The 13,953-nt window shown below is 38.0% G+C and overlaps 1 protein-coding gene across 4 annotated transcripts in view; it reads left to right on the top strand.

Annotated features, from left to right (window-relative positions):
* LOC149152511 (uncharacterized) overlaps positions 1-13,953 on the top strand; it is a 185,178-nt gene that overhangs the window by 46,945 nt on the left and 124,280 nt on the right. For 2 of the 4 annotated variants that reach the window (XR_016262726.1, XR_016262725.1), the window contains exon 2: positions 10,087-10,269. Coding sequence is in view for 2 of the 4 variants with exons in the window: in XM_089440241.1 (XP_089296367.1) it covers positions 10,087-10,169 (83 nt within the window). In the remaining 2 variants the exon portion in view is untranslated. The remainder of the gene's footprint in view (positions 1-10,086; positions 10,270-13,953) is intronic. The other 2 variants (XM_089440241.1, XM_089440240.1) reach the window with 1 other exon arrangement.

Genomic DNA, 13,953 nt, shown 5'->3' with positions numbered 1-13,953 from the left:
ATCAGTAGCCTGAACTCCTGACTGTCTGTCTGCTGTCCTCCTGCCTGCACCTGAACCTGTAGAAGCTGAGGTACCGTGTGAACTATCCATCAGTGGACTCCCTAGTGAACTGCTCTGCATGCTGCCCGGAGCACCACCCCTCTGGCTCGATGAGCCACTGCTCACTGACGGACCTAACATCCTCATAGATGTACCTCCGGATCCTCCTGATCCCTGCCCACTGGATCCCTGCGACTGACTCAACTGCTGCTGAGGGTCTGGCTGATCCAGATACTCTAACTCCCGTGACCTCCTAAAGGCCCTGTCCTCCTCGAACTTCACATCCCGTCTGACAACAACTCTCCTCTGTGCAGGAATGTAAATCCGAAAGGCCTTTGAGGTCTCACTGTAGCCCACAAAGATACCCTTCTCTGCGGTGGGCTCTAGTTTGGTCCTCTTCTCCTTGGGTATATAGGAGTATGTAATGCATCCAAAGATATGAAGATGACCAAGATCAGGCTTCTTCCCAGAGAAAGCCTCCTCCGGAGTCATGTGCCCCAAGGCACGATGCGGACTCCTGTTCTGCAAGTAAACAGCTGTGTTGCAGGCCTCTGCCCACAAGAACAATGGCAACCCTTGATCATGTAACATAGCTTTTGCAGCCTCTATGATGGATCTGTTCTTCCTCTCCGCAACCCCGTTCTGCTGGGGGTTGTAAGGAACAGTGAAATGCCTGCCTCCGCACAATAGTCAACAAACTCTCCAAGGGTGTACTCTCCTCCATTGTCCGACCTCAAGGACTTGATCTTTCGGCCTGTCTGTGTCTCCACAAGAGCTCTGAACTCCTGAAACCGCTTGAAGACCTCACTCTTGGTCTTCAAGAAATAAATCCAGGTCCTCCTGGAGTGATCATCAATGAATAAAACATAGTACTCATACCCACTCAAGGAAACATGAGACATCCGACCGCTCACATCGGAATGAATCAAATCAAGTATCCCCGTCGCTCTGCTGTCACTGCTGGGAAAAGGGGATTTGGCAAATTTGCCCATCGCACAACCTCTGCAAGTATCAAAGTGATCAGTACTGAAATCTGGCACACCTGTAGTGATCTCCCGCAATGTCCTCAAGGCTCCATGATACATATGTCCCATCCTGCGGTGCCAAATCTCACACAGCTCAGAACTGCTAGCTCTGCTGTCGGTACTACTGCTCAATGCCAAAAGGGGCTGAAATGCAAACTTGTACACCTTTGCATGGCGTACACCTATCACTCTAGCTGAATCAGCTGGAGTGTCCCTGGGATACATCAACACCTGTCCTCCCCTGAACAGTACGTCATATCCTCTGTCCTCCAAAGCTGAGACGGATATGAGGTTCTTCCTCATCCCTGGCACATAAAGAACCTCTGACACCTTCAAGGGAGGTTTGGACTCCCTCTGAAATGTCACTGTCCCCACCCCGACTGCTCTAACAACTCTGTCATCACCGAGTACTACCTCAATATCAGTGCCACTCTCTGAAAGCTCTGAGAAGTACTCACGGACTCCTGTCATGTGACGTGAAGCCCCACTGTCCACATACCAAATACCTGTAGATGCTCTGCTAATCGAGGGAAAAGCATGCTCCCTCTGAACCTGTGTGGCAGGTGATCCTGCACTAGAGGACTCACATGTAGTGAACGCAAACTCCCGGTCAAAACGACCTGCAAAGTCCTCAATCTCAGCTGAAGCTGCCACGTCCTGGTTCTTTCCCTTCTTCTTCTTCTTCTCCGGACACACAACTGCATAGTGTCCCATCTTTTGACAATTCCAACACTTCACCTTGGAATAGTCCTTCTGTGTGTTCCCCGGTTTACCTTTACCTTTGCCTTTGCCCCCACCACTGCTTGTGGAAGCCTGCTTCTTCCCTTTGCCTTTCTTGCCTCCTGCCACCAGTGCTACATCCTCATCCTGCTCAACTGGCTTGGCTGCCCCAAACTGTCCTTTCCTGATCTCTGTCTGAATGCAATCATCCCAAAACCTCTCCCATGTGGGAAGGGTCTCACGTGCACAAACCCCATCAGCAAAGTTCAACCATGAACGGGGGAGGCCATTCACTGCAATACGCACCAACTCAGTGGATGGAATGGCCTCTCCAATCGCTGCCAACTCATCTCTCACATTGGTAATCTTTGTGAGATATCCAGCTGCACTATCATTACCCATCTTAATGTTCTTCAGCTTCTCCTTCAGGACCATCTTCCGGTTCTCATTGGTACTCTGGTAGAGATTGGACAATGCTGTCCACATCTCATGGGCATTGCTCTTTCCTCTCACATGAGGAATGCAATGGTCTTTGATTCCGTCTAGAATCAGCCTCTTACCCTTATTGTTCTTCTTTTTATACTCAGCCAACTGAGTAACATCAGTGGGCACAACAACATGGTTCTGTGCGGTATGCACCATGATATCCCAGACTTCTGCCTCCTCAAAGATACTCTGCATTCTCTCCTTCCAAACGCTGTAATTTATATGCCCATCCAGCCTATCCTCCACCCTCAATCCCAATGACATCCTGCTGTCCTAAAACTGAAAAATAGCACTGCTGTAGTAAAGATAAAACTGCTGTTTATGAAAAAATCAGCTTGCTGGAATTTTCTGAGTGAAAAATCAGCAACTGTAATTTTTCCTTTTGCTGTCCCAAACTGCCCTTCAGCACTCAAGCTCTGATACCATGTAAAAATTTCTGTTTTCCCACCCCGGTTTTCAGTTTCACCTTATTTCTCCCATGTAGTTAAATGCCCATTCCCATAACCATACTTTTAGCAGACTGAAAAAAATAAATATGGCTGAAAACACAAATTCTGGAAATTTTTCAGAATGCTGGAAATTGCAGAAATAAAAATCAGCAATTAAAAACAGCCATTAAAACACATTAAAACACTGATATTTTTGGTCAACTTGACCCTGGAAAAACCCCCTACAACTCTTGGGGAAAACCAGTTTGAGAGCTCTTCTTTATTTCTGAAAATTGTCTTTTTACAGTGAGAATTATTCAACAAAAAATCAGCAAGCAAATTTACAACTTATCTCCTTTCCCGTGCCTCACAGCAATCTGAAAATTACAGCAAACAGGACAGCAATAAATGCTGTACGACCTCCATTTTGTGTGCAGAAAAATCAGCAAACTGCTCCTCGATTTTGTGCAAAAATCTGCCTTTCACTATGTGCTGAATCAGCTGTACAAATCTGCTCAACTGCTGCCTTGGAATGTGTGCCAAGCTGCTGTCTCCTTCTCCTTCCTGCTCAGAAATCTCTCTTGCTCTCTTGCTCTCCTTCTCTCAATCTGCTCATGAAAGAATGAATGACCTTTTCCTCCTTTTCCTCCTTTAATATAACTCCAAGTGACTTTTGGGTGATCCAAGTGACTTTTGGGTGATCTCTAAATCCAATGGCTGAAATAGATTTAGATCAATGGTTGAGATTAAATGCTCATTTAAATCTCACTTTCTATTTTTTAATTCACCCCACTTTAATAAAGACCCACTTAGTCATTTATTTCCAAAGTCACTTTTCCTTTCTAATTTTTCATTGACTTTATAAAAGTCACTTTAAAATTAGACTTAATAACTTTATCACTTAAAGTCACTTTTAAATTAGCTTTAACTTTATAAAATTATAAAGTCACTTTAGGAGAAAAATTAAATTCTTTTGGACACTTTTCCCTAGGCCAAAGATCAAAGCCTAAGGGAACCACCTGTCCTCCGGTACCAAATTTCAACATTTCATGCATAAATTTTGTAGTGGTGCTAACTATAATCATGAAGATGTGAATATGAGGCTCTTTGTCCTTTCTTTGGAAGATGATGCTTTGGATTAGTTTATTGAAAATCTTGATAGTTCTTTTGATTCTCTGCAATTGTTCATCGATACCTTCAATAGTAAATATGGAGATAAGAAGGACGAAAGGGATTTACTTAACACTATCAACACTATGAAGAAGAATGAAAATGAGACAATGGATGAATTCAATAAGAGGTTTAATGATATTGTTAAGAGTTTACATCAGGATTATAAACCTTCGGACAAGACTCTGTTGATTTATTACATTGATGCTTTTACAGCTGATATTTCTTATGAGCTAATGCGTGAGAAGCGTGCTGATATAAAGGCTGCTCAGATTTTCATTGAGGAATTGGAAAAGTGTGGGAAAGCATATGGGAAGTTTGAAATTCCAAGTAAATCAAGAGAATTTAAAGAAAAAGAAATTAAAGAGATTGAAAAGGATCCTGCTAAAGAATTGATGCAACTTGTTAAGAACATGCAAGTTGATCATGCAAATCAAGTAACTGCTCTTCAAAATTATTTAATTCATCTACTTGAGTTTACCAATCTTGTTGATCATGCAAATCAAGTAACTGCTCTTCAAAATTATTTAATTCATTTACATGAGTTTACCAATCTTATTGAGCAAGCTCCGCCTTATTGTAGACCTTGTGATAATTTTCATGATGAAGCTAGTTGCATTATTGTGAAAAGAATCATGGATAGTGGAATGACAAGGATAAGTGGTCAAATAAATGTTGTTGGTGAGGAATATCACTTGTCAGTAAAGGATTGGATGGAGGATGATGAGGATGATCATTATATTTGGCTCCCCAGTCTTCTTATACATGGAAAATTTTAATCCCATCAAGGAATTGACTAAAATGGTTAATGATATGCAATTCACTCAAGCACAATTAATGACAGATCATGCTAGGGAAAAGAGTGCCATGAAAAACTGGTTAAAGGCTATGGAAGTTAATCATTCTAATTAGATGTCCACTATTCAAAATTATGTGATTGCAATGGAAACAAATCACGCCCAAGCAATGAAGGCCATGGAAGTTAATTATTTAAATCATATGATCGCTCTTCATAACAAGATAGAGACCATGGAGGTTAATCACGCACAGGAAATGAAAACTATGGAAGCTAATCAGATGACTCTTCAAGAGAGATTTGTGAAAACATAACTCAATCAAGCAAAATTAATAGCAAGGCATGCCAAGGAAATGAGTTCCATATAGAAAAGGTTGAAAGAAATGGAAAGATCACAGGTACACAAGTTTCAACCTTGTCTAGATGATAGATGGCAGAAAATCAAAGAGTTTTCAACAGATCATGAGCCTCCCAATCTGCTAAAGCAATATCATGAAGATGTCACTTATCCCATTGAGAAATGGTTAATTGAAAGTGGCATATTTAGAAAGGAAACTAGAGAAAATCAAGAGATTAATCACGAGATTAGTGATTAAAGGATCAATCATAATCTTAATACTTGCGAGATATATCCATCACCCTTGACAATACAACTACAGAATGAAGAAAGGCATGTCACAAAAGTCTTGGATATTTCAAATCTTCCATCAGAGCATTTTCAAGATCAGGCAGAAGGGTCTACATTGCTTGCATCATCATCAACATCACAACCTACCAGGAAGAAAAGTAAAAGGCGAAAAAGAAAAAGGGATATAAAAGATAAATCATCAGTGATAAACAATGTCAAGCTTCCACATGGCAGAAATTGAAAAGGAAAAAGGAAGAAGTTTGATGCATTTGATGGTCGGGAACAACATGACATTCAGATAAGTCAAAGTCCTAAGATATTTAGAATTGGACATGGTACATTAGACAAACAACCCATGGATTTGCCTGAAAGTAAGCATGTTCTCAGCATGAAATTCATTGAAGGCATCTGATGCCATAGGACATCCTTTGTATTGTATATCTAACCCTACTCCTTGTCATTCCAATTATTAGAACATATTTCATTTCAACATTTTAGATTAGATTCCATTTCTATTATTAGAGTAGATTTACATTTCATGTTAGTAGAATAGTTTCCGTTTACATAACTTCTATACTTGAAACAACGTAAACTTTGAAACGAGAATTGACACTGTTACCCATTTTGTAGAGATAGCAAAAAAGTGACCCGATTTTGAAAAGCGGCGATGTAGAACACACATTTTTTTTAGAGCATAGTTTTTGGCACTTTAAATAACCGATACGATTACCCATTTCGTAGGGGTAGTAAAAAAGTGACCCGATTTTGAAAAGTGGTGATGCAGAATACATTTCTTTTTTTTTCGGAGCATATTTTTGACACTTTAAATTTTCTTATGTATCAAATATAAATATTTGTTTTTAAATGTTAGTGATTTTCATGCTGATTTTGAAACGTGTTGATGCAACATACTTTTTTTTTAGAGGACTTATTTTTCACACTTTAAAATTTATTATGTCCAATTTTTTTTGAAATTATGATTACTTAACGAATTTTCAAGTTGTTTTATTTTTCTTTTTTTAAATGTTGATTACTTTAAAAAACAAATATAAAAAAGACAAAAGAAAAAGTTAAAAAAAATTTATCTCATAAACCATAACAAAAATTTGGAAAAAAAACAAATTTAAAAAAAAAAAATATAAAATTAAGTAAGTAAAAATAGAAAAATTTAAAAAAATTAACAAAAACTAAGGAAAAAAATTAAAAACAAACTAGTTTAAAAAAAAAATAGAAAATTAAAAAAAATAAATTAAAAAACTAGTAAAATTAATATTAAAAACATTTAAAAAAAACTAAAAAAACAAAAATAAACTCAAATTATAAAAAAAAATATGAAAATTTTAAAAATATATATATCTTTTCAAATAACAAAAAAAAAACAACAAAAAACATTTAAAGTTTAAAAAGAATATTTATTTTTGATTTAAAAAAAATATTATTAAGCCCTAGCTCTTTTATTTAAAAACACAAAAATTTAAAATGTAAAAATTTTAAACGTTTTTTTAAACAATTTTTTTTTTTAGAAAAAAAAAATTAAAAATTGTTTTTTAAAGAATTTTTATTTTTATTTTTTTTCAATTTTTTTTTTTTTAAACATTTTTGTTTTTAATTTACAAAAAGGATTTTTTTTTAGCCTCCGCCTAGGGTTGTGCCACCACCGGCCGCCAAGGGGCGGAGAGGCGATTACCACCGGCCGCCGGGGGGCGGAGAGGCGATTACCACCAGCGGCCAGGGGGCGGAGAAGCGATCTCGGGAGACCTCTCCGCCCCGGGCCGCGCCACCATGGGGGGCGAAGAGGCGATTCCAGGAATCGCCTCTTCGCCCCCCGGCCGCTCGTAGTAATCGCCTCTGGGAATCGCTTCTCCGCCCCCCGGCCGCTCATGGTAATCGCCTCTCTGCCCGGGAATCGCCTCTTCGCCCCCCGGCCGCTTGTGGTAATCGCCTCCGGGAATCGCTTCTCTGCCCCCCGACCGCTCATGGTAATCGCCTCTCTGCCCCCCGGCCGCCCGTGGTGGCGCGACCTTGGGCAGAGGGGTTTGCATGTAGACCCTCCGCCCAGGGCCACGCTACCACAGGCGGTTGGGGGGCGGAGGCTAATTTTTGTTTGTTTGTTTTGTTTTGTAAATAAAAAAAAATGTTTAAAGGAAACACACACACTTAATAATAAGAAGAAGATAAAGCTAAGATAATTGTAAAAGTGCTTCACAAATTTTTATCTGTTGCAGTGTGTTGACGAGAAATGTTTTGTTGAAACTCGAAACTTGGAGGCTCATAATTTGAAGATTGATGTTATTTGTGTACTAATTTGTGATATCATTAGTCTACTATGAAAATATCTGTTTTAATATTTTCTACGACTAATTCATCATTCTGCTTGCTTTTTCTAAATATATATGCATCGCGGCTATGTCCTCGATTATTTCAGCAGATGTCCTTTATTTGCTCAACGTAGGTTTATGTCCCCGGCTGGGAAGGGGCTATCGGCAATGACAACGGGGCTTTCTTACTGGCTTTGTTTGGCACGGTTGGTTACATGGTTAACTTGTCAAATTGACACCCGGAGTTTCTATCGAGAACTTTCGGAGATATATTAAAATATATATTACATAAAAAATGCTCTTGGAACACTTTGTTCCCAGAGCCTTCTGACAATTGGTGTTTCACTCTTGCTTCCTGATTTGTGCTCCCACTCCCAACAGCCTTGGTTACAACCAAATAATTAGCAGTCATTTAGCTAATGATTTCCCAGCTTTCAAAAAGGATAAATGGTAGTTTGTTCTTAAACTATAACAAGAGTTACACATTTCTTTATTTTTTGATTTAAGATAATTGAATGTGAACCATACAATTAGAATACAATATACTCAAGCATAAGCCATTCTAAATCACTAATTATTTAGACAGAGAATGTTTCCCAGTTGTCATATAGCATATGAAAGATCCTAAAAGCTCTTCATAAACATATTTGACTTTAAACAAATTGAACATGTTGGGCCCTTATTTTATTGTTGATTTACAATTAAAGTGCAGTACAACCGATTTAGTGTTAAGGTAACTTTGATGAAATGGATGAAGAGAATGTTGTCAAATTGTCTTATACTTGATGGGCTCTTCCTCACGTCTATCTAAATTTTGAGTAATTTAGGATGTTGGGTTTGGTATCTGATTTATATTGCATACCTTTGCCTAAGGGAACTAGATCGCGATATGTATACAACATGTGTTAGTGACATTATATTTTGTAGTTGACTTGTGTTATGATTATATTCAATGAAAACTTTGCTGGAACCATAGTGAGCTGGTATGATATTTGTTAATGAGAAGTCGGCAAAAGATCTGTTGCAAGGATTGATGTTATATGTTGAAATAAATTCAATCCCTTCAAGGGACAAGTGCTATTTCTGTAAAGCATGTTGCAAAAGCCTTGTTTTTGCCATAGATGCTTTTCTTAACTTGAATAATGGATTAAACTAAACAAGGCAGTGTGATCACGGGATAGTTCTCTTGCATTAGAAATCCATTATTCGTTTTTACCTTTGATGCTTAGCTTTTTCATTGTAAGCTCTCTAATTTGGAGTGCTAGCACATCAGTAATAGTTGGAATCATGTTTTTTATTCAAAATATACCTTTGTTTAGTGGATTTTATTAACGAGAAATCTTTGGAGCATCTCTTTGTTGAATGAAAGCATTCCATTCTTTTGTAGATTGTTCAATTCTTATTGACTTTTCAATTTCAATTCCAAGAAGAAAAAAAACAAAATAAATTACACATTTCTATTCATGGCTAATTGTTGCCATGTTCAAAACAATGCCATAAGAGGTGACTTTTTCATCTACAACTCCGGTTGGCCTCAGTTTCTGTGTTTTGGGTAATTATAAAAGGGGCATCCATTAGCACTGAAAAAGACAAAAAGGAAAGAATCTGATGTAGACTCATGATTTCTTTGCCAACGTAAGCTAAGCTTTTTATATCTCTCTTGTGAAGATAAGTAGAGTTGGACATACAAGGAATTTGATATATATATTAAAAGGAACTAAATGAGTATCGGGTTCACTAGATTATTTTGAGAGTGATTGTGAATGATTTAGTGAGTGCATTTTTTGCATTGGAACAGTGATGTTTGTGGACATGATTTATGTTGACCATATTCTAATAGATAATATTCAAATATTCTTCTTTTATTAGATCAAGTTTAACCAAATTACTTGTTTGATTCGACTTGAATGATTGCCTTGTGCATTCAGGCTGTGAGATTGGAAACCGATTTTGGTTAGGCCTACCGAAATCCATCAACTGATTACATTTTCTTTTCTTGATATTTTTATAACAAGGAATCAGATTCAATACTATGGGAAATCATTTTGCGGAAAACATTGATTCATGTATATCTCATTTTTGTTGGTCTTTGGAGAGATCAATTTTAAGACAGAGCTAAAAGCATATCTGTTACTAATGGTGAATTGAAATGCTTAAACAATAGTGGTTGCAATGTTATGTACTTACAGTTATTGACTAAATCAGTAAGCCAAACATTCCCTTGTCTTATTAAACAATTTTATGTGGGGCAAAATAGTGAGTTGTCTAGACTCTAAATGGTGCTAGAGATGATGATAAATATTTCGGAATTTGTAGAGGCTGTAACAGTTGATTAGGTTGAGCCAAAAGTTAGGCCATAACCATAGTCAGCTACTTCAGTTTATATTTTATTCCTATGTTTACTGATGCATTTTAAATTTTCCTTACATATTGTCGTTTTGGGTGATTTCCACTCATGGGCTGTATTTATTTGCAGGTTTTCAAGGTTACTTCAACTTTTCTTACTTGTTGTGTCCAGCGTCAAAGGCACATTGTTCCTTAATCAAATCAATTCAATGATGATTGTATGTGTTGGAGTTTGACTAAGTTGAGGTCTGTCTCATTCCCTTGGAATGATCTCTTTCAACATTACTCTGTTTGACAATTTTTGAGTAATTTGGTAAGTTTTCAAGCACTTTTATATAATATTACAAAGAATGAATATATTGTATACCCTATTATGTTCCTTGATTTTCATATTTTTCATATTTCCATATTATGGTGGAAAATGATCCCAATAGAATTAGAACATCTCTAAATTTCCAGTTATTTTATTTTTGGGTCTCTTCTATATCTTTTCTTCCTTGTGCATGGTTGTGCTTCTTGTTTAGTTTGTTAAATGCTGCATTTGCTATTGCATTTGTGCGTTACCTATTGTAAAAAACATGCTTTTGCAAACCCTTTCTTAATATATATCTTTTTTAAAAGTCATCCATGTTTTAACATCCCTTTGTTAAGTTTTAGCCTATGCCTGATTTCTTGAAATGTTTTTCTCGTTGTTTTGGTGCCTGGAATATTCAAGGATTGGTAGTCCCATATGTGAGAACTGTTACCCAGCAGTGTGTAGAGTAACTCTAGAGGTGAGCAGGTCTCTGGTATACTGAAGTCATGAATGCATGCACTGAAGTCATGAATGCATGCTGTTGCAGATTTAAATGGTGTAACTGTAAGACCATGGTTGATCTCACACGCTCAGGGCCTCAGAAGACTGTGCAGGAAGTATCTGGGTGTAAAGGCAATAGACATTAATGGGAATGATCATGAGCTAAGAAAATCTCAGCATGATGTGTCAGATCTTGACCTTTCAGATGTGTATGACCTGCATCAGAGGAACAGGCTGATGGGGGAACATAATAAAGGAATTGCTGTGATCTCTATTTTGGATGTTTCTGGTGAATAGGTGTAAGATACCCCCCTCGAATTACCTTAGGTTTCCACCAAATTCTGAGTTTTGCTTGATATGGTCTTTGTGAAATTTCGTCAAACAGTTGGTTAACACATGGCTGTAGGTGCACTTCTCTTGCCTTTTATTAATAACAGAGATACAAAGTGCTATGAAGAGGCAAATAAAACTTCAAACCAGCAGCAATAGAATATATATATTGCCTTTAGAAGGAGAGTACTGTGCACTGATAGGTTATAACAACAATTAGATATCACATATATAAACTGATATTTAACTTCACATACAAAAAGTGAGGAACCTGGGATTACTCCAGCAATAAGGTAACTTGGATTTTCGGTTTACAGCTCCAACCTCCTCTTTATATCCCCATCATGTGATAGCTGATACCCCCAGCAAATTGAATGACCGTACAGTATGGAACTCGACCCTTATTACAGTCAAGCATGTCCTCTAACAGGTGGTTCTCTGGGAAGTCAGATTTGGCTCCAACACTGTGGCTGTAGCTCAGCACTTTGATACAGGACTCGATCCCCATCTTTTGAAAACAAAACTCAGTTTCATAAACAATGCTTCTCCAACAGCAGACATGGTCAACCAAAGGGTACTCGAAAAGCACAAGAAGAGCTGAATTTGACCCCTTAATACACAGAGCTCGGCCTCCAAAAATATATCAGAATTTGGCCCTTAGAATGATGCTACTCGGCCCTCCTTTAGATGACAGACTCAGCCTCCTCCAGCAATAAGAAAGCTCGGTCCCTTAGCCAGCAAACTCATCCCTCAGCAAAGATATACTCGACCACTTCAGCAGTGAGAACTCGGCTCTTTCACCAACAACTTGGCCAACAAACACAAGGGAAACTCGGTCTCTGATAAGTTATGAAATCTGCCCCCAATATGTGTTAAAAAGTGTAACTAGGTTCAGTCTTCATAATGACATGTAATTATGATCTTTGTAAATAATGAAAGGAAGAAAATAAAATTATTTTTGTAATGCCTTGCTCCATGGGTTTCATGAGCAAGAGTTTTACTTTTAGATGGCTCCCATTGTGAGCCTTTAGGAATTAATGTCATGTATGAAAAGCTCTTCTTGAGCATGTGTCAAATATATATATATATATGTCTATAAAGCCCTCCAACAACAAGCACAAGTCCCTCTCTTCAAGTCAGCCTCTAAATGAAGTGAAGATCTCATGTCGGCCTTACCTTATGGAGACACATCTATTCACATGCGCAAGTCGGCTTATATATACAGACAGACTACTATATGTAGCAACCTCGGTCTATTCCACAGTCAGAATTTCGCATACATCTCTGAGTTTTTTGGATGGGTAGAACAGATATTATTCGGATCTTTGGTACAGTGACAAGTTCGGATTGGAAGGGACAGCAAGGAAGAGATAAAAGAATGTAAGGTTCTGTTTAGGGCTGATCTCAGTCATCAAAAGGTTCGGATATCTCTCTAAGTTTGGATGAATATATTACAGTGACTAGAAGGGAAACAAGTTCGGATTACAGTGACAAGGGTTTCTTATGTTCGGTGCTGCACAAGAGGAAGGTCACAAGTGTGTGACAAGATCTCGTTGTTGTTACAAGGAAGAAGGTCTCGGTGGTATCTCAAAAGGGCAGTAACTATGGTTCAGCAATATGTCTTCAGGATTCAGTGTTACTGCTGGAGGAGAAGTTTGATATCCTTGACAAACACAGTGATCACAGTTGGGTGTCATCACATATGGTGCGAAATCTGAAGTAGAAGGAACCAAGAAAGAGTAAATGAGAAGATGGAAGAGGACTTGTGTCTTGGTCTTGGAGAGGCTACTAGGTCAAGGGTCTTGGTCTTGGTATTTGTCAATTGGAATCTCTATAAGAAGAATTTGTGCGGGTTTTCCTCTCAAAGAGTGAGAGGTTTTGGCCCTGGCTGATAGCCTACATTTTGTGTCTCTTGTCTATTTATGTTCATGCATTGGTTTACTGTTTGATGAAGAAGAACACTAATAATCTAAGAAGAAGAAGATCCTAATCTAAAAAAGTAAAAAGCATTCACAAGCAGTCACTAATTGAAGAGAAATCACCTAATGCTAATGCCCTAGATTTCTCAAGATGGAATCAGAGCTAACGTGTCAAAGTCAAGGAAGGGCATCTTATAAAGAGACACTCAAGGATCAAGTTTCAAGTAAGGCATCAAAGCAAAGTTGAAGGATATCAAAGTGAAGTCGAGATCTACATTGATGAAGAAAGTCTACTTCAAAAGAAGTCTTGGGATCATCAATCAAATAATCAAGGCCAAAGCCTTATTACTACTCAAGGCAAATAGATCTACAAATCAAGGCAACTAGAAGTCTACACCAGCAAAAGTGTTGGATCCTATAGTCATCATCAAAAGACCACAAAGACCCTCATCAAGTTGAAGAGATCTACAAAGCAAGGTAGCCAAAAGCATAGACATTCAAGAGAAGCACTTCAAGGACAAAGATGACATCATCTTGGAGTAAGTTGAAACTTTAGAAGCATTTTTGATCTGCACTCATTCACCACTGAAGAAGTCGAAGTATCTTGAAGGCTAGTTATCCAAAGAAGGCTAAAAGGCATTGCCATCATCTTCAAAAGGTTCCAAGGCAGTCTCCCCTCAGTGAAGCAATGATCTCCTCCTTATCCTTAAAGAAGATCATCCGAGGAAGCATCAAGAGATCCTCATCAAATCAACATCATCAAAGAAGAGCTAGATCAAAGGATTTCATTTGAAAGAAGGTCATTCAAAAGGGGCAATCTCCTTTTATTGAAGAAAGGAGTTCATTTGAAAGAAGATCATTCAAAAGGGGCACTAATACATCTTCATCAATCATCATCAACGAAGAAATCAAGTTGAAGATTTCATCTTCACCTAACAAGTAAGTATCTTTA

This window comes from Pinus tabuliformis, chromosome 9, assembly GCF_031772625.1.
Source record: "Pinus tabuliformis cultivar Carrire ecotype Pingquan chromosome 9, CPIR1, whole genome shotgun sequence".
NCBI lineage: Eukaryota > Viridiplantae > Streptophyta > Pinopsida > Pinales > Pinaceae > Pinus > Pinus tabuliformis.
The sequence above is the reverse complement of the archived record's forward strand: the minus strand, read 5'-3'. Positions and strand labels throughout refer to the sequence as shown.